The 23,649-nt window shown below is 41.8% G+C and overlaps 1 protein-coding gene across 1 annotated transcript in view; it reads right to left on the bottom strand.

Annotated features, from left to right (window-relative positions):
- Positions 1 to 23,649, bottom strand: part of Cacna1e (calcium voltage-gated channel subunit alpha1 E) — a 472,757-nt gene that overhangs the window by 28,726 nt on the left and 420,382 nt on the right. Inside the window, 12 exon segments of the mRNA XM_036202180.1 lie at positions 246 to 373; positions 4,969 to 5,070; positions 5,072 to 5,135; positions 5,729 to 5,820; positions 9,912 to 9,977; positions 13,740 to 13,865; positions 14,606 to 14,689; positions 18,608 to 18,718; positions 19,279 to 19,443; positions 21,024 to 21,225; positions 22,028 to 22,165; positions 22,703 to 22,863. Coding sequence (XP_036058073.1) covers positions 246 to 373; positions 4,969 to 5,070; positions 5,072 to 5,135; positions 5,729 to 5,820; positions 9,912 to 9,977; positions 13,740 to 13,865; positions 14,606 to 14,689; positions 18,608 to 18,718; positions 19,279 to 19,443; positions 21,024 to 21,225; positions 22,028 to 22,165; positions 22,703 to 22,863 — 1,439 coding nt within the window.

Raw genomic sequence — 23,649 nt, 5'->3', positions numbered from 1 at the left:
CCCCTGGTTGTGAAGTCAATCTAGGGTATAATGAAATTGGGAAACAAGGGTACAGCCTGCCACAGAAGGAAAGCAGGGGTACAGGAAGCCCAGGAAGAATGAGACTTTGGTGACTGGCCTGATACCAGCGCCTCTCCCATGAGCCACAACCAAGAAGTGTTTCCTTCCCTTTCCTAACAGGCAAGTATTTGAGTGACTCCAATCCAGAAGCCCCTGATCTCTAGGTGGCCAAGAGATTTACATACCATGCTGCTCTGTCATATTCTGCCCACACACGGACAAACTCATCCAAGTGGTGAGGCCCCAGGATAGAGGAATCTCGAGTCAGGTACTCGAAGTTGTCCATGATAACAGCCACAAACAGGTTAAGCATCTGAAGGGCAAGGAGAAGGGTTAGGAAAAAACCAGATAAAGCCCAGAGAGCTTGCTGAATGCAACTCATTTTTGTGATTCACTCTGCACATTTCATTGTGTGGGCATCATGGGTTCATTTTTCTCTGCCGCTTCTCATTTGCACAACACTCCATTCACTTTTATTGCCTGTTTGGTTTATTTAATTGTTCTTGTGGAAGCAGAGGGAAAAGTGGTTTCAGCATTCTTAAAGGCTCGAGAAAGTCAAGGCCAGACAACGACATTCCTTCCCCAGCTTCCATGCCTCATGCTGCTTCACAAAAAGGGCCTAAAAGTACTGTGAGAGCCCTAAAAACAAAGCATTGGTGAAGCTAGTTGTTCACGGGTCTGTTGTCCTCTGCTTGTTTAGCCAATCTTTACTGTGTACCCAGCGTGGGCCAAACACACTAACTCGAGTGCTGGGATATGAGATTACCAAGCAATAGTCCAGAGACACACCTTAAAACACAGCAGGACTTCACTAGACCTTGTTATAGGAATACTCTCAAAGAGTTAAATAATGTCTAGAAAGGACAGTGATATATGGGAAACAGAAAAAAATCTGCAAATCATCACAGCCATGGAAGCAGTACATGCAAGTGACAGAAGGGAGTGTACATAGGCCATTCCTGGTAGCTAAACAACACGGAGAAGTCGTTTGATTCCTGCACCAAAGGGTGATGAAGCAGGTCCTATTTGCCAGATCACACAAGCACAGAGAGGCAGAGGAGCCAGCATGAGTGTGCACAGACATATGTAGGAGTCGGGACATTCTAGGGGTCTGAACTGAGAGTAGAACATCCCGGGCCAAGTACCAGATCACAATTGCTACATTCTAAACTAAGACCAGCTAACTAGCCAGACATTCTTGTATGCTGTTAGAGCTGTTCAGAGCTGGTATTTCAACACCCAAACAGCCACTGATACTAGAAATATCAACAAGCATGGCTGTGTTCCAAGGAAGCTTTGTTTATGGATTTGGAAATTTGAATTTCATATAATTTCCAAATGCCATAAAAATATTATCCATCTTTTGTTTGTCTCTCCCTCATTTTTAAGAATGTAAAAATCATAGTTCATAGACCACACAAAACCAGGTGGCAAATTAGATTGGCCCATGGGCTACAGAGTCCACTGATCTGTAATGTGGACTATTCTGTAAGCAGCAGAAACTACTCATGGTGGTTAAGCAGAAGAGAAACCAAGAGATATTTGTTGTTAGAAATAACCTTGTTAATGGTGTGGGAGGTAGGTGGGGGACCAGGGTGAGAACGTTGTATTCCTGGGCCAAGCCATTCACAAGGACAGTATTAGACAGGAATTGACCAGAGTCATCAGTTTGGTTGTTTTCCTAGGGTGCCATTGATTGTAGTATTCCTAGTATAGGCCCTTGCCTGTCCCTATTACTGTAGTCCAATGGGGATACAGTCACAATACTGTGACCTAAGCTTTATCCAGTCATGGAATTCTCTATTTCCTTAGCTCACAATGAGTGGAGAATCAACAAAAGCCAATGAAGGGCATTGGGTAAAAGTCATGACCCACTCTCTCTGTTATTCTTGGACACGAGAAAATATAGTATCTAGAGTTAATGCTACAGCTTCTTGGTAGCCATAAGATGTGAGGTATTTAAGGAAGAAGCTCATATAGGAGAAAAGATTTATGAGTAGAGAAAGCAGAAAAAGGAAAATGAAATTTGTCCTGGTGATCTGAGCCCCATATCAAGGCTTGCTTAAGCCTGCCTGGCCCCAGGAAACCCCAGTGCTAAGTACCCATAAAACCCCATTTTGGTTAGGCTACATCTAGCCGGGCTTTCTTTCACTTAATATTCAAGATTCCTACCTGATATAACAATTGGTTGTGGGAATGAGAAAATAAAAGTCTCTGTTATCGATTCCTAGGTTAAGTGGCTGGGTTCATGGGCTTCCTAGATAAGCAGGCAAGTTATCCAGGGTACAGAGAAAAATCTACAGGAGGGATACAAGTGCACTAGTCTTTGCAACATGGATAGGGCTGGGTATATCCTAATAGCCACGGTAAAGATGGATGACTGGAGGTTGACTTGTCTTCTCTTGGCATTAGGGCAAAGGACATTCCTTAGATGCTATAGAAGTGAGGCAGTGTCAGGCCATCAGAACAAGCATGACAGCTTCCTCCAGACTTCATGGCCATGCAAGCACCATCCCTCCGGGTTAAGATGCTGTTGTTTGAAAACTGCTGTTTCATACTGCTGAACCCAACACAGGCCTCCACCTCAGTGACTTTCCCCAAACACTTTCTAGATTGAAACTGTTTTCCATGCATCTCCACATTTTTCACACTCCTTCCGGGCACTTATTATTAGTGTTCATAATAACTATTAACATTGCTATTGCTTCATATTCATAACCTTTAACGGTGTGCTGTGTGCATTAACAACTATTGTTTGTTTTCAGGCTCGCTCTAACCCTTTGTGAGGAAATTGTAATTACCATCAGCTCTGAGAAAAATAAATGTTTCTGATTCATAACTGCGCTCTTAGCTCCCAGCACATGGCCTGGCTCATCAAAGGGCATCAGAAATCTCTGTTGAGTGGTTGGTTTGAGATGAGGAGTGTGTGAATTGCCTAAGGTCACAAAGTCAGTCTTATGTAGGGCTGAGACTTGAAGGCAGATCATCTCACACTGAATATAGCCTCATTAAAAATAACATTAATGTGAATTATGTAGCACCTTCCAGCTCAAAATTCTAAAAGTACCATTACAGCCTCCAATTAATTTTCCAGTTTTATCTCTGGCTTCTTCTTAAATATTTATCATCAAACACTTAAACTATATAAGATAAAATTGAGAGGTCTGTGTGTTCCTCTTTCTGTTTCCAGTTTGTCTTTATCAATAATTGTTAATGCCCTGCATATTGGTTTCTTATTTACTGGAAGCCACAAAGAAACAGTTCTAGGTACTGTGATAAAAATGGGTTAAAGATGTGCATGCATAAACTTACGGTTCCTTTCAGTTTTTTCGTTATACATTGTGCTTTATTTTCATTATCCATTACACTTTCAGATTTGTAAACAGTTCTATGTTCTTTTTCATTGAAAAATGTTTTATACCCACAGAAAAGAAGTATATTAAAATATATGTATTATCTCACTCCATATACTACTGCTGTCAAGTGAGTTGTGTTTGTGTGCATGTGTATATCATGAGTTCACATGTGTTTGTGTGAGTGCATAGATGAGACACATACAGAGGCCAGAGCAAGATCCTGAGTGCCTTGTTCTATCTTGTCTTATTCCCTTGAGACAGGGTTTCTTGCTGAACCTGGAGCTAGGCTGGTAGCCAGTAAGCCCTAATGATCCTTCTGTCTGCTCCTCACATAGCACCAGGGTTATAGGTGCCTGTGCAGCCACACTCTGCTTTTTACATGGGCTCTGGGAATCCTATCTCAGAGTCTCATGCTTGCACAGCAAAGGCCATTATCCACTGAGACATCTCTCCAGTCCTATTAAGACATGTTTATACCATTTTAAAGAGGCTCTTAAAAGGGGAAGTGTCTTTGCCAAGGTTATATGGCAACAAAACCAGAACCAAAAAAGGGGTTCCCCAAGTCTTCAGTTAGTTCCCTCTCTACATTACCTATGTGCTAGGCATAACAGGCTATCCACAGGCTCCTTTCTGACACTAGCAAGCTGAATTGTCAGATTGTCTTAAAGACAGAAATGCCTGGGCATGAGACAGTTAAGTTACTTTCCAATGTACAGCCATGGAATAGACCACTTCTGAGCAGCAGCATTATTTTGGTTTCTGATTACTTTGTGCAGCCAATGGCTTTCAAAATGAAGTTGAGCTGAAGGACATCGGAGAGTCCAGAAGGGACACAGTAACCCTTCTATTGCTCGGGTGCCACCTTATGTTTTTATTCTATATATCACTGCTGATCGGAAGCAGTGCAGGGAAGACATTTCTGGATGCTTTCTCTAAAAGAAGGAACTAAGAGGGCATTTCAGGTCTCTCACCACTTCCCTAAGTGGGAATGTTCTACATATACTACTCAATATTCACTAACACCCAAAGTAATCGTGTTTTCACACCATAAAGCTTGCCAGCTGCCATCCAATTCAACGGCACCACAGTCAGAAGAGAATCATATCAGTTACACTGTATGTGATCATCATTTGCCTATTATTAACCCTATAAGCTATTTCCAAGGTACTGGTCCATAGGCAGTTAAAATCAAAGTCTCCCAAACAGACATAAGCTTTCACTATTAAATAAACTACACAAGGCAAAAAGAAGTTAGGAGTTACCCCGGTAACCCCATAGTCGACATGAAGCTCGGTGCTCTGTTCCTAAGTTCAAGCCCTCATCTTGTCACACAAGGATTGTCCACCTCAACCAATGAGTCTTAGATCCTGAGGAGTACCTTGACACACCCCCCCAAGGGCAATGATCTAATTCTTCTATAGCTTGGAGTGTGAATGTGTATGTGAGGAAGCAGGAAGAGAGGAGGGAAGAGAGAGAGGCAGAGAACATCCCCAGACACTGTAGGGAACTCCCTCCCCCATTTATCAGGAGTGCCAGGCACAGGGTTGCTCACCAGGAAGGAACAGAAGAAGATGAAGGAAACAAAGTAAACGTAGGCCAGGTCAGTGCCACAGCGCTCATTCTCGTTCTGCCCTGAGGGTGCTGTGGTATCAGGGCTCACAGCCCTTCTCACCAAGACATGACAGCATTATCTCCTGCCAAGCCTCCCCCGTGGCACTCCTGAGCACAAAAAAAATAAATAAATAAAATAAAATAAAAAATAAAAAGAAATTTGTTAGAAGTCTTCATGCTCTCTCCCATCCTTTGGCCTCTTTTCCATTCACACATAAGGACCTATAGGCTTCCTTCTTAACCCTTTGGGGCCCTTTTAGTGCTTTCCATATGGTGGTGAAGAATGCCAACAAGGCGCCTCTCTTGTTCTCCCCCCTCCCCAAACCCACTTCTCCATCTGCTGAGGGACTAATCAGGTAATAGTGAGATAGTGGTAGAACCCCAAGACTCCACATTATCACAGTCACTCAAGGTTCCAGGTCTTAAATTGTTCCCATCAGAAGCTATGTGCCTCTCTCTCCTCCCAGAATCCTGGAGGACAAGTTGAAATGTACAAATTAACTATGGAGTTAAAGATAGTGATGAAACTTTCTAAACCATGGAGAAGGCTGTTAAGGCGTGGTCTCCTTCCACTACCTATCCAAATAGGATCAGCAGAGCAGAGTCAAAAGACCAAGAGGCCAATCAACTTCTTCCCTCTGGGTGTTTCTCCCCACCAAGACCACAAGCTCTTCAGCTTGAACATCTATTCATCCCAATACCTGAAGAGCAGCATGAGGGACCCGAAGAAACTCCGGAAGTTGTTGTGACGGTTGATGTGACTCTCCTCATCTAATTTTATGTTTCCAAATACCTTGGGGGAGAAAACAGAAATCAGTGAGCTGTATCAAGCTGTGTCACATGTCCAGCACATAGCCATTAGATATACAGGCAAGGTAGGTAAAGCTACATGGACGAATTTCTTGATGGCAGTCTCTGAAATAGATAAAGCAGAGTGAGAGGGCTGGGAGACACCATGTTCTTGGCCTGATATGGAGACTGATTACCTTCCCCACCGCTCCACTTCTGCAAAGGGGACTAATGCTAGCAATGTCCAAGCAGTACATAGAATGCAAATCTTTTAAAGCCATTCTACTGAAACACAGGTTCTCCCATGACTAAGTTGTAGGTGCCTTTTAGTTCTTTGGTACCCATGCCATCTACCAAAGACATTGCTCTACAAGAGGACAGAGAAAGAGCCATGCCTCTTTTCCCTTCTCTGATATTCATGAAGGGAATATCTGTATTTGCCAAGGATGTCAGTTATGGCTTGAGCAGAAGCTATCTTTCAATATGCAAGCAGATCAGATCCCAGAGGTACAACTCTATGTTCTTTAGGTCTGTTTTGATTTAGAGACCCAAGTCTCAGAAGTTTGTTATATTAAACTATAGCCAATGGAAATGAACACACATACATCTGCGCACACACACATCCACCATCCAACCGACACAAATCTCACCAAAAGGGAGTACTTAAGTGTAAGCTAAAAGCAAGGTCCAGGTGGTAGGATAAGTGAATGATAATTGGACACATGAAAAAGAAGGGTGGGAGAGATAGCTCTAACTTATATACATGAGGCCCTAGATTCAGTCAAGAGTTCCAGAAAGAAAGAAAAATAAAAGGAAGGAGTGGGAGAAGAAAGAAAGAAAAAACAGGTAGTCCTGCCTACAGAGAGAACACTGCTAATGTGTTGCTGGACTTTGGTCACTGATATTCATATAGAAAGAGGCAACACTCAGCAATCTTTATCCAACACAGAGATAAACTCAGATGACTCCAAGATGCTCCAATGAGAAGGGCGCACACTCTTCTTGCCCCTGTGCTTCAGAGGTCAGGGCTGATCCAGGTCGGTGCTGGTACAACTGACTACTCCAAGGGTCACTTTCCTAGCCATCTGAGATTATTTCCAGCCTGCATTTGGCATGCTTCAGTTTATTCGATGTATGCTAAATGGAACACATTTTCCCCTAACAGTTTTGAGAATGTGCAATTGAGGAACAATCTCTGCCCCCAGCTATTTTGCTCAAGCAACTCCCACTGACACCTGCTTTGGGAATTTGTTCCCGGTGCTGTTTTTTCAAAACCCAAATACTACTTGTCTTCAGGGAGAATGGAGGTGGCGAGCCAGGCAGCAGAGGGAAGAATAGAAAGAGCAGATAAGAAATAGAGGGGCTCCTCAGGAGACACAGAACTAAAAATCCCACAGAAGCAGCCAAATCTCCTTCTTCCTGGACACTTCAGGTTGTATATCCTTAACCAGTTTAAATGCTCTTCTCTTTTCAGTCTCTTAGCTAGGAATGGATCGTTTGTGGCCAGGCTATCACACATTCATAGTTCACAGGGCTTTTTTACCCTGTGACTCTCACGGAAGCATCATTAATTGCCCTGGCTGTGACTTCTCTCAAATAGTTGGAGAATGCACTGTGATTTTTGTACATAGTAATTGTAAAGAAAGCACAGCTACTCTGAATATTTCCTAAGGTAATTTTCAAGCCCCAAATATTTATTATGGAAGTTGTGCATCTTAAAATTTCCTTGTACTTTTTTTTCTTTTTTTTCTTTTTCTTTTTACATCCTCCTAGCGATTACCACCTCCATCGCCTTCAGCAAAGACCATGAAAAAGAAAGAAGGGTCACTTCTGAAAGTTGCAGGACAGAATGGGCTGACATCCATTTCCAATGGAATCACAGAACTAGAAGGCTCTGCTTATGTTTACCTCACTATTCTACTATGAGTAGAGGAATTAGGGCCCAGGGGAATTTAGTAACTTACCCACGTTCACATAGCTGGACAGCTACAGAGCTGAGGCCACAGCTAAACTTCTAACTATGACCTGTGGCCATAGATTCCTTCCCATAAGTGACAAATCACTCCTTTGTTCTGCAACAATGTTTTCTTCTGAGAAGAATTTGAAAGTTCAGAATAGTGGTTTGTCTTATAGACAAGTCTGGCTGCTACTTAGGTCTATCCATAGCTTTGCTCCTACCCGTTTGCCCCTCTGTTCATGTAGGGCTCTCCGTTTAGTGATGATGACATTGGATATGGTCTCTCTAGTAATGCACTCGGGTGTGTCCATGCTTTGAGCATAGCATAGGGTCTCTGTAATGGACCAGGCTAGGAACAGCCAGCTAAAGCAAGTCAACAGTGGCAATGAGGTTCATGTCTCTGTGGAAATCGTGTTGTGGAAATTTTAGACAGAGGGCTAAACATGATAACATTAGAGTTATTGTGGATGTCACGATTTATGACTGAACAGTTCCAAGCTCCCACTGAAAAGTTAAAGAAGTACTTGCATTTGCTTGTCACAAGTTAAGAACATGGGCTGTATGGTAGCACAACTGAGTTTCCATATCAACTCTTCAGCTAATTATCTGAGAATATGAACAAGATTAAAGGCTACTTAACCATGCTAAAACATCAGTGGAGACAATGAAATGCTATCATTCCTGGCTATACTGATCATATACCTTGCCCTTTTCTCTGTATGTGTATGTTTGCATATAGGCATACATTAAGAACACTGTCTGGCATACCAAATAATTGAAGTAAATGATGAACAGCATCATCAGCACCAGTGTGGGTCTCAGCAGCAAAATGAGAGATTGTATCATATTGCTTGAAGATGAAAGAAGTCAAGGCTGTTTCTTCATACAGACATTTAGGCATACACAATTTAATTAAACCAACTTTCCAGTTTTGATTTGAGAACGCATAAATTCTAGGACAAAGTTTGGAGGGAGTTGTTAGGGTCTTGAAGTTATCAAGTGAGCATTAAACTTCCGTGGCACTTCTGTTTCTAATGTTACTGTCGTCATTTTAATCTTTGCTGAAAGATCCTCGGAGAAGGAAAAACCACAGCCTCTCAAGCAGGCTTTACATATTTTGATGACATCCTCCTGTGGTTCTGGAGACTAATACTCCCAGGCCACAGAGTTAGGGGGAGAGTGAGAACAGGAAGGCAGCTGAGAGGAACAAAAAGAAGAGGTCTTCTAGAAAGAATCTAAGCAAGGCTGCTGACCAGCAAGCCGGGAAACTGAGGCAGTGGTTCCAGGTGGCAGAAAGCACTGAGAAAATATCCGGGCTGCCAGGCTGCAGAAGACCATCAGCTGCAGTTGTGGGGGGATTTAGTCATGCAGACTTTAAGTCAGAAAAGAAGCCTGCCTTAGATAAACAACCTGTATACTTCATCGGATATATTAAGGGGATGCATGCTCATCTTTTTTTATAGAAGCACTTCATCCACCACAAATGACTCTTGTCCTCAGAAAGAACATTTGGTTTCTTGGGGCTCAGAGAACCTTTAGCTATCTGCATAAATATCCAGGTAGGAACCTGATCGGCTATCAGGTTCTGAATATGGAGAGGATGTGAGTAGCCCAGGGAACTGCCCAGCAAGTTGTGTGGCCCTGTATAATAGGAATCTCTTGGAATGTGGCTCTTGGGGCTCCGTGGGATGGCCAGTGGTAGGTCTTGATGCATTGACCTCAGATAGTTAAAACTTAACATGAATGAATTTGGTGTTATCGCTTACAGGAGGGACAGCCATCTACCCTTCTTTTAGGTCAAGTCCAAATAACAGAGATCCCGAGAAACAAGTAAGCCTTGCTTTAGTTGCAATGGGGAGTCCCTCTTTTGGAAAACAATGGTGTCATTTTGCTTTTGTTCTACTGTAGCCACAGAAGGCAAGCTACTCCTCAATCAGCAGTGTGATTGGAAAATCTCAGAGCAGAGCATCCTGAATACCTAGGGGACCATGGCCCATGTGCAATTCTCAATAGGTCACAATGCCACAAGGCCTCAGAGAGGCCCCTTAGTCAAGCAGAACCATACGAATCATCTGCAACCTTGCCAGAGACCATCTAGGCAGCTGCTGCCCCACCAGGCCACTGGTGTGCTCACTCACCTGCATCCCAATAATGGCATAGATGAAGAAAAGCATGGCAATCAGAAGACAGACATAGGGAAGAGCCTGCAAGGGAAGCAGGAGACCATAATTAATCAGGAGACCACTGCTCCTGTAGTGCAGGAGCCGGAACTCTTATCCCCAGGCTATTTCAATCAGGACTGGTGCTGCTCCTTAGGACTGTTCTGTTTGGAGTAGTCTTTCTTTTTATAAATAAGGCCAAGTTTTCTGACAGGTATGTGCCCCTAATCTCCAAAGAGAGCTAGCAAAACTTCCTGGGCTTGAGAGACATTTCACTGGACATGCAGAAGATTAATAATCCTAGCAACTGTGACCCAAATTAAGTACGAAGAACTTAGTTTGGGCTTCAAGGTCTCAGTCTTGGTTCCTCCCATTCTGATACCTAATGCAAAACTCACAGTGCGGGATTTGGAGGCAAAGTTAAATAACTAGAGTCCCTTGTTATCCATCCCTAAAAGTACCTTTTATCTTCTGATGAAATACCATTTTTTAGTGTTTAATCCTTTCAATATGTTATTATATTTCTCATAAATTCCCCCAAAGTCTGCTAAGAGCCATTATGAAACTGTAATGAAGCCACATGACAAAAAAAAAATTAAAAATCCATATTGTGTATCCTTACTGCCATTTTAGGATGATAGCATTTCAATCTGGGATTAGAAAGCAAGAACTTGCCCTAGATATTCTAAGGCAGGGGCAGACACAGGGCAGTTGGGTTTGGGAATAGGATTGGCCAATGTACTCGTGCAGTGATCCCAGTACTGGCATGAAATTCCCTTTTCTTTACCACTCAGTAAGCTCCCTGGAGCCAGTGCCACTGTCCCCAGGAGACCAGCCAGAGGCTTTCAGAAGACTGGAGCAGGGCAGAGCTTATCAACAGAGTTAACAAAATGAAGAGCCCCAAGAGGGACTATTTACAACTTGAATAGAGAAAAATTAAAATGCAACTGAAAGCTGATGCGCAGACCTCTCTGCTATAGAGTGCTGCGTCCCAAGATCCAAGGAAAGGAGTGGCTGCATTTCCCGCATTTCTAAGAGGATTGGCAAAAGGGGGCGGGGCTTGGAGGGCTGCCCTCTTCTCCCCATTTGGCCTGGTCTTCTTCTACCTTCTCCACCCAAAGCCTCCAGTCCCAGATTTTCTTCCTACTCCCAGCTTTAGAGAGAGAAACCAGTCCATCTGTTCTCCCTTCTTTTAAAAGAATATTTGTTTGTTATTTTTATTTATGCGTATGTACATGTGCCCGAATAAGTTTATATGCACCATATGTGTGCAGGTGCCAGTGAAGGCCAGAGGATGTTGGACGCCCTGGAACTGGAGTTAAGGTAGTTGTGAGCCATCCCATGTGGTTACTAGGAATGAAACCTGGGTCCTTTGCGAGAGAAATATGTGCTTTTAAACCCAGGGTCATCTCCTCAACACTGTCCTCCTTTCTTGTTACAACATGCATTCTAACGCAAAATAAGAGGAGGGAAGGATGGAATTCTGAGCAAGGGCCTGAGACAGAACTGGATGAAGTCCGGGGCTGGCTCAGAGTAGGTAAAGGCAATGATAGAGTGTTTACATTGGCTTCTGTTTTGTATTTGCTCAAGTGGTTTTTTGTTTTGTTTTGTTTGTTTGTTTGTTTGTTTTTGATTTTTTGAGACAGGGTTTTTCTCTGTGTAGTTTTTGGTGCCTGTCCTGAATCTCGCTCTGTAGACCAGCCTGGCCTTGAACTCACAGAGCTCCGCCTGGCTCTGCCTCCCAAGTGCTAGGATTAAAGGCATGCGTCACTGAGGCCTGGCTCTAAAAATTTATTCTTAAGCAATCTGCCTTTGCACTGTATCCCAGAACTGTCCTGAAGAGGAAACACCCATCTGTAATACAGCATGACAGGGATTCAGATTCATGTGTCTTCCCTTCTCTGCAGTACTCACTGACTATGACAACCATTTGGCCATCAGTCTGTGACACTTTCTTTCACTTCCTTTAACTTCAATGGGACACAGTGTCACAGAGACTCAGTGACTGGGAACACATGACAAGATGACACATAGTTCTTAGACTCACTAACCAGTGAAGCTTGATGGGCAGTCCTCTTAAAATAATAAAATAAAATAAAATAAAATAAAATAAAATAAAATAAAATAAAATAAAATAAAATAAAATAAAATAATAATAAAAACAGCTTTCAAAGCAGTTTGTCTTTCTAATTCTAAATATGAACTCACCTGAGACTCAGAGGGCAAATTCTTAAGGTTTTGAATTTCTCCTCTGTCATCTAACTCTGGAAAACTAAAGTTCACTGAGGTGAGGCCTCTGTGGGAATAATCCTGCCAAACAATTGGCTCTTGATGGGGTAGAAAAGCCAAGGCTAAACCTTGGAAACTGAATGTACTATAACCAGTCTCTCATCTCAACTCCAACAATTCTTGTAAAGAAGTAAATAAGGAGGATATGGGACGAACTCCCTTTCCGAGTGATAATGTATCATGGTTTTGCTGCCCTGTACTCTTTAATTAAATGTATAATTAGTTAAAAGAAGGAAGACAATTTGGTGAATTGATGGTTTGTCATCCTTGAGTCACTTAATTTTTATCAAATTTATTTTTAATACATTAACTGAAAAACTATATTTATAAGAAAAGAAATGCACCCAGGCCTTAGACTACCCCAAAGACATCTAATGTGTGGTATCTGTTAGTGTTCAAAGAAATGTAAGTGTGCTTGAACACCTTCCTTTACTATTACTATCATTGAAGTCATTGTCAGGCGCAGACTTTTAACTAACCTTTATGTACCTAGACTTAAGCATGATCCCGTGAGAGTGTTTAAAAGAAACATATTGTAATAACTTGAGCAAACATTCTTGACCTTGATAGGACATGAATGTGTGCCATTAGAGTACCATACATTTGGGAGATGCCCAGGTGAAGACTGGTGGATTGCACATGAATCATCTTTTTATGAAGTGCAAGTTGAAACAGTTCTCTGGAAAACTTTTCCCTGACATGAAAATGCTGACAAGTCCCTGAAATGCTGAAGACCTCTGACCACAGGAGGTAGACTCGATGGTTTGCTTTTGCTTTGCGTGTGATGGCCCATTCCTTGAATCCAAGAACTCAGTGTGCACAGTCTTGAGGATTACATGTTTGAAAACAGCTGAGTTAGAAGGCGAGTTCTAGACCCAAAACAGGACATAGTGAGAATGCCCATATCCCCAGTAGTACCAGTAAGTTCATCTTGAAAAACATGTAAAACTAATGGTACCTCCACAATACTAATTTTTATACTTACATTTTTATTAATATTAAAGAGTGAAAACATGTGCCCATCTCTTCATACATTCAAGTATACACTGATTAACTATTCTGGATAAGGCCTGAGACAAAGTCATGATGGCATAGCTTTACTGATTAAAATTTTGTATGAAGTAAGGAGAGGCTTGTTTTGGCTCATAATTCTAGAGGTTGGCGTCCAGGACTGGGCAGTTATGCTGGCTTGGGTCACTGAAGGGTCACATAGGCTGAGTCTATTATGGACAGGGTTGCTCAGGGCAATCTAGAAGACCCAAGGATAGCACACATTTCATAAAGCATGTCCTTATTTCAGTGTTAACAGAAAAGGTCCAAGATACAAAGTCAAAGTGATATAATAGTTTTATCTATAATGTAGATATGAATTGAACACTATCCAGTCAGCCTATGTTATATAAGAACTGTTGTATTTATGTTCTTAATAACTTTCAAGTTTATAAACTCTGCCTTCCAATAGGGGAAGGAACCAGGGTGAGGTGTCTGGTGGTGGTCCACCCTCAGGGAGCCTTTTACCTTGAAGGATTGGACGAAAGTCCACAGCAAAATGCGAATGGTGTAGCCCTGACGCAGAAGCTTTATGAGGCGCGCAGCTCGGAAGAGCTTCAGAAAGCTCATATTGAAGCCACTGGTGTTCACCAGCTGGTGGACCAAAAGGAAACATGTAATTAGTGACAATATGCTCATTTAGAAAGATCTAAGCCCTGGTATTTTCCCATTTATTCCTTACTCGGATCACAAAGTAGACGACAGTCTCTGTCTTTTGTAGTTAACGGAACTCTACTTGGGGATACCTAGTGAGTGTCTCTCTAAGCCTCCCAACCCAGCCCCCCCATTACTAGGTAGATGGGTACAGGGAGTCAGTACCCTGGCACACAGGGGAGGAAAACGGGCTTCCCCACTCTGTACCAAATGTGCTGAAGTCTGCACTTAACTGTAAAGGAGCAGGGCTAGTCATCCCCTAGCACACAATGGCATTCTGGTATTCAGTAATTACAATGATGCTCTCCACAAGTTCTTTAGGATAAACTAATTTAGAGAAACATTTCAGGTCTAACAACTGTGAGGTTAAAGACAACCATGTTATTCTTTGTGGAATTTAGCTAAATACTGCATACTACCTTCTTCTAACAGCCTCTATTCCATTTATCCCATTCTATGTCTGCTATGTGAGACATACAAGTGTAACTAAGCCTTCCATGAGACCTACCACCCCAAAGTTTGCATTCTTCGGCTGATGCTCAGGAAGGAGGAAGTAGATTCCCAAGACAAAAGGGAGATGTTTGACTGGGTGAGTTATAAATGGAGTGTATGTGGAGAGGATTTTTTTTAATGCTACTCCAGGATCCAGCTTAAACATGGGGACCTTGTGAGCTGTTCACCTTGCTGTCTGTCAGGATGATTTCTGTGATACTGCCAATCACAGTGATAAAGTCAAAGATGTTCCAGGTGTCTCGGAAATAGTTCTGCCAAGTGCGTTCAGTCACATGACCATCAGACAATGGAAGAAGAAAAAGAAAAGACATCTTCTATTACATAACTCTGTCACTTGGAAATTAAAACTTGTCGATTCATGCATAAGTTCATTCTAACTTTGGGCTCAGTTTCCTGATTCTAACCCAGAATTCTATTTCTCCTTTACTAATTTGGGAAATCCTCATTTTAAAAGCAGTTCCATGACTATTTGAAGACTATGTTTTTGAAACTGTCACTTAAAAAATCCCATAAGAAAGATTTTTTTTTAATTAGAAAACATTTATTTTTCAACCATGCTACTGAGTTTGATCAACAAATAAAAAGCTTTGCATTTATAATGTATATACCTCAGGGAATTTGAGATAAATACACACCCATTAAACCTTAAGTATCATGCAACTTTAAACTTCTAAATTATTTTTATTGCTTCAAGAGGCTCTATGGGACCGGAGGATACACACATGCCCCAAATATCCACTGAGTTTTCAGAACAACTGATTGATAGAAGGATGAATACACTCCATCGTCCACCCCACCCCACTCCTTTTCTGCTCTGTTACACCTTGTGAGGAGGTGTAATTAAGTTTAAAAAAAAAAGCAGGGGGAGTAGTCATGAAATTAGGAGATTGATTGAATACTATATATGGGAAATCCAGAAAGTCTACCAACCAGATGACAATACTTGCTTCAGAATGCATGATGTGTCCATCCAATCTCAGAGAGCACAGAACTTGGACTACATTCTTTAAAACAGGACACCCACATCTCCAAATTGGTCACTTGGCTTACCACTGGGCATCAGGTACCACAAGAGTTCTGGAGTACTACCAAAGTGCCCCCCTCCCTACCCTCATAATTACCATCACTTTATCTTTAGCATCTGTTCCAGACTCTTGATATTCTTTCAATTCATTTGTTTCTCTTATGGGTCTGAAAGTTAGGCAGTACCAAATGTCCCATGTTCATGTAGTACTGAATAGAGGGACTGGCCAGAAGAGTGAAGATACACCACAGATAAAGGATTGTACCAAGAAAGGTTATGTTTAATGAGCGCCACATATTTAAGATTTTAAGCTATTGTCAATCTTGTTTTCTATATGAGAAAACTGAGGTTTAGGGAGATCTGATTCCAATGCCACATGTGCCCTAGAGTGTAAAGAAAAGTGGATGTGCTCAACTTTGTAAACAATTCACTTTCCAGTGGGAAGTGCTCATCAATGAGACAGCCAAGTGGGATCTCTAAAGCCCCCAACATTCATGGTGTTCCTATTTCCCATCCTAAGATGAGTTTCCTAATTTTTAGTTCATAGATCTAGGTTTCAGAGGACTAGAAGCCTTGAGTTCCAATTGAGGATGCCTCACTGGCATGAGGTACATTACTCTTCCATTTTATCTGTCGTTTCATTTCCCATGATTTTAGTTACTTACAATCCAAAATATTAAATTAAAAATTATGGAAAGCCAAGGAGAAGATATTAAGGGCTTTCTCTTAAGTGAAAATTTTCAACTAAATAGGATAAAACACAGTTCAGTCAAAGGCCTCATAATGTTTCTACTAACGATACAACCCATATACAATGGAGTCTTATAATATTCTACTCCTGGTGATGTAGCTATTATAGTTTGCAAATACATACTACGATCGTCACAAAATGACAAGATTGCCAAACAATGTTATGATTAACAATGTTAGTGTTAACTTGACAGAATCTAGAATCACCTGGGTGATGGGCTTCTAGCATGCTTGAGGGATTATCTTGGCTGTGTTATTGAGTGGAAAGACCCACCCTGGGTGGGATCCTGTTACTGTAGAAAGTGATCTGTTTCCTGACTGTGGATGTAATGTGACCAATGGCTTCAAGCTCCTGCACATTGACTTTCTGTACACATGGACTGTACCCTTGACTTGTGATCCAGAATAATCCATTTCTCTCTTAAGTTGCCTTTGTCTGAGTATACTGTATCACATCAATAGGAAAAGAGACTAAGATAAATATGTTTCTCAGAAAGCATCCCATCATTTAGCAATATATGAGAATATATTATTCAGACATCAACTACCCTCACTTTCAGATATCTACTGGGGATTTTCAGATGTGTGGTGGCTACTGAATAAACTAGTAGGCTATGGTGAACTCTGAGGTCAGATAGACCAGGATCTGACTCCTGGATCTGTCTAACTCTGAATAAAATGTTAATCTTTCCTGAGTTGTAGTTCATCTATAAAAGAAGAAAATAAATGAGCCTATCCAAATACAGACGTTACATAGAGAAAATGAATATATAAATCACCAGATGGATATTTACTGGGTAGCACAATGTATGTTGTTTGTTTCTCCTTTTCTTTCCATTTTATTCCCACCCACTTTCTAGTTCTATATTTTTTTGTGTAACTTTGAAAAGAAACCACATTTTATGATCTTTAATTTTTCCATTTAAAATGATAATTGCCACAATGCCAATGGCAATCTCTACTATGCCTTTTTCAGAGTTAATGAAAGCTGACCAAATAGTACATGTTGAGGTATTCTAAAAGACTGGGATGCCAAATCAATGTAATGGTGCCTTTTCTGGTGTGAATGACTCCAGGCCTTGAATGAAACACAGGAATGAGGGTGGGGAGGAGGCAGGCCGAATCCTCTGGTTAAGCCTGTAAGTATGTATTCAGCATTCACCATAATTAGACACATAATTGGGGCTTAAGTCACAGACAATGTCAACACCAAGACTCAGAGAAGCTTCCCCTGTGGTGGTGCCGGCTTCCTCTCTCTTTCACTTCACTCTACTTGGTCTAGACTGCTTTATAAAGACATCTTTGTGTGGTAGAAGTTTCTTTTTACCTTTTTATTTTCTTGAGTCTCAAAACACTCAAAAGGGAGTCAAGAATCCCACAATGCAGCCACTTCAATGGGTCCCCTCAACTCTCTCCACCCCAAATAACCAAATGAATGGTTGTATAAGGAACCAGAAGACTGGGACAACCCCCACAATCAACACTGACAATTAGCAAGCCCAGCCCAGCGTCCTGCTAACAGCTGCTATCAGGAGCACTTATTTGGATTTGCAACAAAGTTTACCTTTCTTGCTAGAAAAGTGGTCCAGTCTGGGATACACTTGAACTTGAAAGAGTAGCTCACACCCTAAATAAGTGTGAGACAGCTGCCAAGTGGGCTTATCTGCACCCCACTGAGCTCACAGCAGACCCCGAAGCAAGCAGGAGAAGAGGGAGGGATGGATTGTGTTTATAGGACATAGATGCAAAGGCCAGGTTTTGTTAGCATTCTTGAGAACAGAGACAAGAATTTGCCAAATAATTATAATTTCTAGTTGAGGAGAAGTAAAAAGAGATCATGCCAGAAATAATTCATTGCAATCTCTCTCAAATCTAATTCCAGAATCTTCCCCAAACCCCACATCCCCTAAAGGTAATTGGACATTGTAAATGTAAATCATAAACATTTATTTTAATTGGCAGAAGTTACTCTTCATGCTACTTAGTGGGCAGAAGGTTAATAGGTAAAAATCTATTATTTGCTGCATTTGAGTGTATGAAAGATATTGTCCCATTCAAATCATAAAATTCATAATCATTCAAGATGTATTAATCTAATCTGTGTTTTCTTTCTTTATGTATCAAATCAATTGTAGTTCTAATAAAATCCAGTGATGGCCACCCTACTGTTGACAGGACCTCAGTTCTGTCAGTAGGACCAGGGCTGATGGTTAGATGGGTATGGAGATGAGGATGTGGCTCCCTTTGCCTTTTTTCCTACTCTACTCACATGGCAGCCTATTTATTGAGTAAACTGAGCTCACTATTAAATGGGCACGTAGGTGAACCATTCTTGAACAGCAGTAACCTCCATGTATCCCAAAGGAAGAGAATCCTGATGCTTGAACAGACATACCAGGAAGCCAAAAGCGATGACCTTTAGGACACATTCCAGGGAAAACACCATGGTGAAGGCAATGTTCAGGTACTTTAGGGCGAGCTCATAGGTACAAGGAGCAGAATAGTACTGCCAGGAAGAAGAAGAAAAAAAAGAACAATAGAGTCAAAGCCTTAAGACCTATATGTATATGGTGGGATACACATGCCAGGTCTAGTCATCTCTCAACTTGCCCTAATGGAATACTTTGGTGCATATGTATTATATACTGAAACACATCCCATGTCCCACTCAGGACAGCTTAATAGCAAAGCCACCTTCATGTCCAGACTAAAGGTAGCCATGATAGAAGCACTTTCCAGAGTTAGGTGTTTTACGCTTAGCATTAAATATAATCAAACTCACATTAACTCTAGTACTTCTTTAGATTCCATGATTTCTGAAGGGCTTTGTCCACCCTTGTCAAAGGTGGACACTACTGATAACACTTTGGTTCCTCAAAGTCCCTAAATGCTACTCTGTTACTCTGCATTTCATTAAACGACCCCACCCCTATCGCAGAGTTCAAGGACTGAGCTGTTGAACTAGGTAAAATATAAAAGACTTCATGATGGAAGAGCAGGTAAAGGTGGCAAGCTAGTAAGGTGGAGTGATTTCCCAGTTACTGCACACATACAATTACTTCTCACCTTCATCATCAGCACAACAGTGTTCAAGGCGATCATGGCCATGATGGTATACTCAAAGGATGGAGAAACCACAAAGTGCCACACACGGTACTGGAAGGTATGCCTGTTCTGCGGCATGTAGCGAGTGAGGGGCTTTGCACTAATGGCGAAGTCAATGCATGCACGCTGTAGAAAGTCAAGTTATTAGAATCAGCGCAACCTCCCCTAAACCTTGCCTGGACTCTGTTAAGGGGGCTTATCTACCGCCTAAGAATGCCTGATCTGAAATATGTAGGACCAGAGTGATTTGTGATATCAGATTGGTTACTGATAGATGTAATGAGATATTTTGAAGACAGGTTGCTCAGCTAAGCACAAAATTCATTAAGATTTCATATGTGCCCAATCCACATAGCCTAAGGGTAACTTGTGTAATATTTTATTAATTTTCTGCATGAAACAAAGTTTCATGGTATGGAATTTTCTACTTGCCATATCATATCATTAAAAAAGTTTCGGATTTTTATATTAGAAATGTTCAAACTGCATCTGCCTATGCATTCCTCTTATAATCTATGACTGTTTCTAGTTGAGCTCCATTGTTAAACAACAAAGTTCTTTCTTTCTCTTTCTTTCTTTCTTTCTTTCTTTCTTTCTTTCTTCCTTCCTTCTTCCTCCTTCCTTCCTTCTTTCCTTCCTTCCTTCCTTCCTTCTTCCTCCTTCCTTCTTTCCTTCCTTCCTTCCTTCCTTCCTTCCTTCCTTCCTTCCTTCCTTCTTTCTTTCTTTCTTTCTTTCTTTCTTTCTTTCTTTCTTTCTTTCTTTCCAGAGCTGAGGACCAAACCCAGGGCCTTGTGCTTGCTAGGCAAGCACTCTACCACTGAGCTAAATTCCAATCCCAACCACAAAGTCAATTATAAAACCCTACAATGTTCCGAACCTATGCACATGTTAGGGGAGTAATTAAGAAAACATATCCCCGGTCATTAGAAACACAGATACTATGAGAGTCAGGGAGGTAAGCAAACATCTTCATGTTGTAATTGTGGCACATGTCTTTTCCTTCTAGACTATCATGCATAAGAGTAGAGATTGCATGCTTATCTTTATGCATAATTTTTGTGTCTTGTATGTGTGTGATGTATGTGCATATGAGTGTGCAGATAAGCATGCCTGTGCACATACAAGGGGCATCTTCTCCTATTGCATTCTTGCCTTGAACTAGGACTTTTCATTGAACCAGAAACTCATCATAAGGTTAATCTAACTAGCCAGCAAGATCTCATTATTTACCTATATGTTTCCCTGTTGGGGTTACAGGCACACGCAGCCATGCCCAGCTTTTTAAAAAATGGGGTATGTGTGTGTGCATGCGCACTTGTGTGCACATGATAATACACATGTAAAGGTCAGAAGACAACTTGTGGAAGTTGGTGCCTTCCTTCTATCAGGTTTCCCCTGGAGACTGAACTCAGGTCATCAGGCTGAGCAGCTGGGATTTGTAGTCACTGAGCTGTCGTCCCAGTCCCATACCCAGCTTTTTGTGTGGATGATGGGAATTCAAACTTGGGTCCTTGTACATGCTCTTACTGAATCCCAGATCCAAGACTTGGAGGGCTCTGTGCCTCCCCCTGGGCCTTTCCCCTCTTCCCACTCTAATACTCCAGTAAAGTTAGGAAAACGTGGTCTTTCTCTCTCGGCATGCTGTCTCAATTCTTTTCTAAAGCTCCCACAACTACCCGTTACTACAATCTACCCACTGATGTCACCTCATTCTTTTCCAGGCTACACTCCTCCATCATCTTGTCCCCTTGCTCCTGGAAGGTGATGATGATGAGAGCCACAAAGATATTGACAAAGAAGAAAGGGAACACCACAAAGTAGACCACATAAAAGATGGACATCTCCATGCGGTTGCTGCGGCTTGGGCCTCTGTCCTCCTCTGTCACATCTACAGAATGCTGCAGGACCCTATGAAGATCAAAAGAGAGGGTACAGAGGGTGGGTGACAGCCTTTAGCTTTATAGGAAATGTGCCACCTTTTGTTGTTGTTGATATGTCTTCTCTGACTTTTTCTATTCCTCCACTGATTTGGGGTGACCATAACCTAATTGGTAAAGAAAAAGTCCCACTGCTCTCTGTAGCCCACTTTCTATCTGTATTCAACTCCTAAGTAACAGAATGATAGCCTCTGATAGTTTAGGTCATCATGTTCAGTACCAAGGGACTTCTAGTGCCATTTGATTTTCTGAGGCCAACTAGTGGTGTCTTACTCATTGCTAAGTCTTTGAAAAAAAAAAAAAAAAAGCCTCCTGCTATGGACAGCATAAGAACCTGCATTCTTTAAAAAGAGGTCTGGTCTTAGATAGCATCTCTAGGGTCTGTAGGATCCCTCCATCTTTAGGCTTTCAGGTGCAGAGCCAACGTTAAGGATAGATCTGTTTAAAACAGCCCACAGGGATCCTTCTGAGGGGTAAAAAGTTGTAAAAACTCATTTGTTCTGTAGGTAAAAAGGGCTCCAAACAACTCAGAGGTTGATGAAAACAAAGAGTTTCAAATACTGCCCTGACTTTGTCTACCCCTTCTCCATCTCTGTCTGAAGGATTTTTATTTTTCCTCTTCCCTGCCTTTCTCACCCACTCATAACCACTTACTTTGCCTGGTACAATAACAAAGGGTTAGCCATGTTCATCTTGAATTAGCTTTTCAAAGCACCCACACAGTCCCATTGCAGCCCTCCAGACACAGATACCAAGTCCACCCTGTCACTCACTGAGGCCACCCTTCCCCTGTGGAGACAGTGAAGAGGGTCAGCAGGGCCCAGATGATGTTGTCATAGTGGAATTCATGACGCTTCCATTCCCGGCCCTTTACCTCCATCTTGTTTTTCTCATGGTCTACATAGTTGCCTCTGAAACCAGAATAGAAACGAAATAAGGGCCTCTAAGTATAGTGTATGGAATAGTCAAACATTTTTACAAACTTTAAAGATGTCAGGGTAACAATGGCCATCACAGAAAAGGAACAGCAAGTTTTATTAAGGGCAGGTAGTGCTACGGAATAAAAATGACACTTCGTGCCCAGCAGATGTTGGATGGATCCGGATATCACTAGTTGTCTATGTAACCTCAGGCCACCAAATTTTTGACTATCATCTTCTATATTTATAAAATGTAAATAAGACTTCTCTCAGTAGGTCATTAGAAAGATGTAAAACTTAAGGGTTCAGGCAAAGTGTCTCTTACTTTGATATAAGATATATCTGGTATAAGAAAGGAGTTCAACAAATGTCTATTTGTTTTATAACTCTTCCTGGTTTGTAATTCTATGGGAAGGGGAATGGAGTTAAGAGAGAAAGGAGACCTAGTCCACCGTGGAAAGTGGAGAGGGATGTGCCAGGACGCCCTGAATGAACAGTGAGAGGTAGGTGTGTGGTCGAAGGTCTTACATGCACTCCTTCTCTGTGTCCTTCGAACTATCGGTGCAGTAAAAGAACTTTCCCTTGAACAGCTGGACAGCGATGACGGCAAAGATGAACATGAAGAGCTTGTAGACAATGAGTATGTTGAAGACATTCTTCAAGGAGGTCACCACGCAGTCAAACACAGCCTGTGGACAGCAGTGAAGGCTCTTGTGTCATTCCTAGGACAACTGAGGCAGGACCATGCCACCACCCAGCAGGCTGAGAAGCTGTCCCAGGAGCTCTCCCCCACCAAGCAGTGATACTCATGGGATGAGAAGTTGGCTTCCTAGCTGGTGGCAAGGACCTGGGAAACAGACATCTTCTCTAAATCTTGAAGTAAATGTAAGGCATGAAGCTTAAACAAGATGGCAGAAGTAATGGAGGGTTTTTGTGGCGTGTCTGTAGGTACTCAGTGTGAAACCCAGAAGTTTAATGCTAGATCACTTAGACCATTTTACCCACTAGACAGCATGTTCCTGGCCTTGAACCTGTTGGTGACATCCACGGATTTACTTACATAGTGATTATGTACCATCTTCTTTTACCCTTTCTAAATGGATCAAAGGGCAATCACATCCTGTTGTCTTTGTTCATTTCAATATTTTATCATTAAGGTCATATATTTGCTCTGACTGTGTCTGACTCTATCACTTCATGCTGCTGCCCTCTAGTTGAAAGCTGGCTGCATTCAGGAGGAAGGTCAACAGAACTGTAGGAAGGACTGAGGTCTGTCTGTGTTGGAGATAAGACTGTGTAGACAGAAACAGGGATTTCTGTTTCGACCCCCGCCCCCCCCAAAAAAAAAAAAAACCCAAAGGCTCTCCAGAGACCTCCCTTCTAAGCCCTAAGACATAAGGAGTTCCATGACAGTCTGACATATTTCAAGCCATTTTTAGGTTATTTTCTAGGTTTTCAGGTTTAGCTCACTGGAG

The sequence above is a fragment of the Onychomys torridus genome, chromosome 11, assembly GCF_903995425.1.
Source record: "Onychomys torridus chromosome 11, mOncTor1.1, whole genome shotgun sequence".
NCBI lineage: Eukaryota > Metazoa > Chordata > Mammalia > Rodentia > Cricetidae > Onychomys > Onychomys torridus.
The sequence above is the reverse complement of the archived record's forward strand: the minus strand, read 5'-3'. Positions and strand labels throughout refer to the sequence as shown.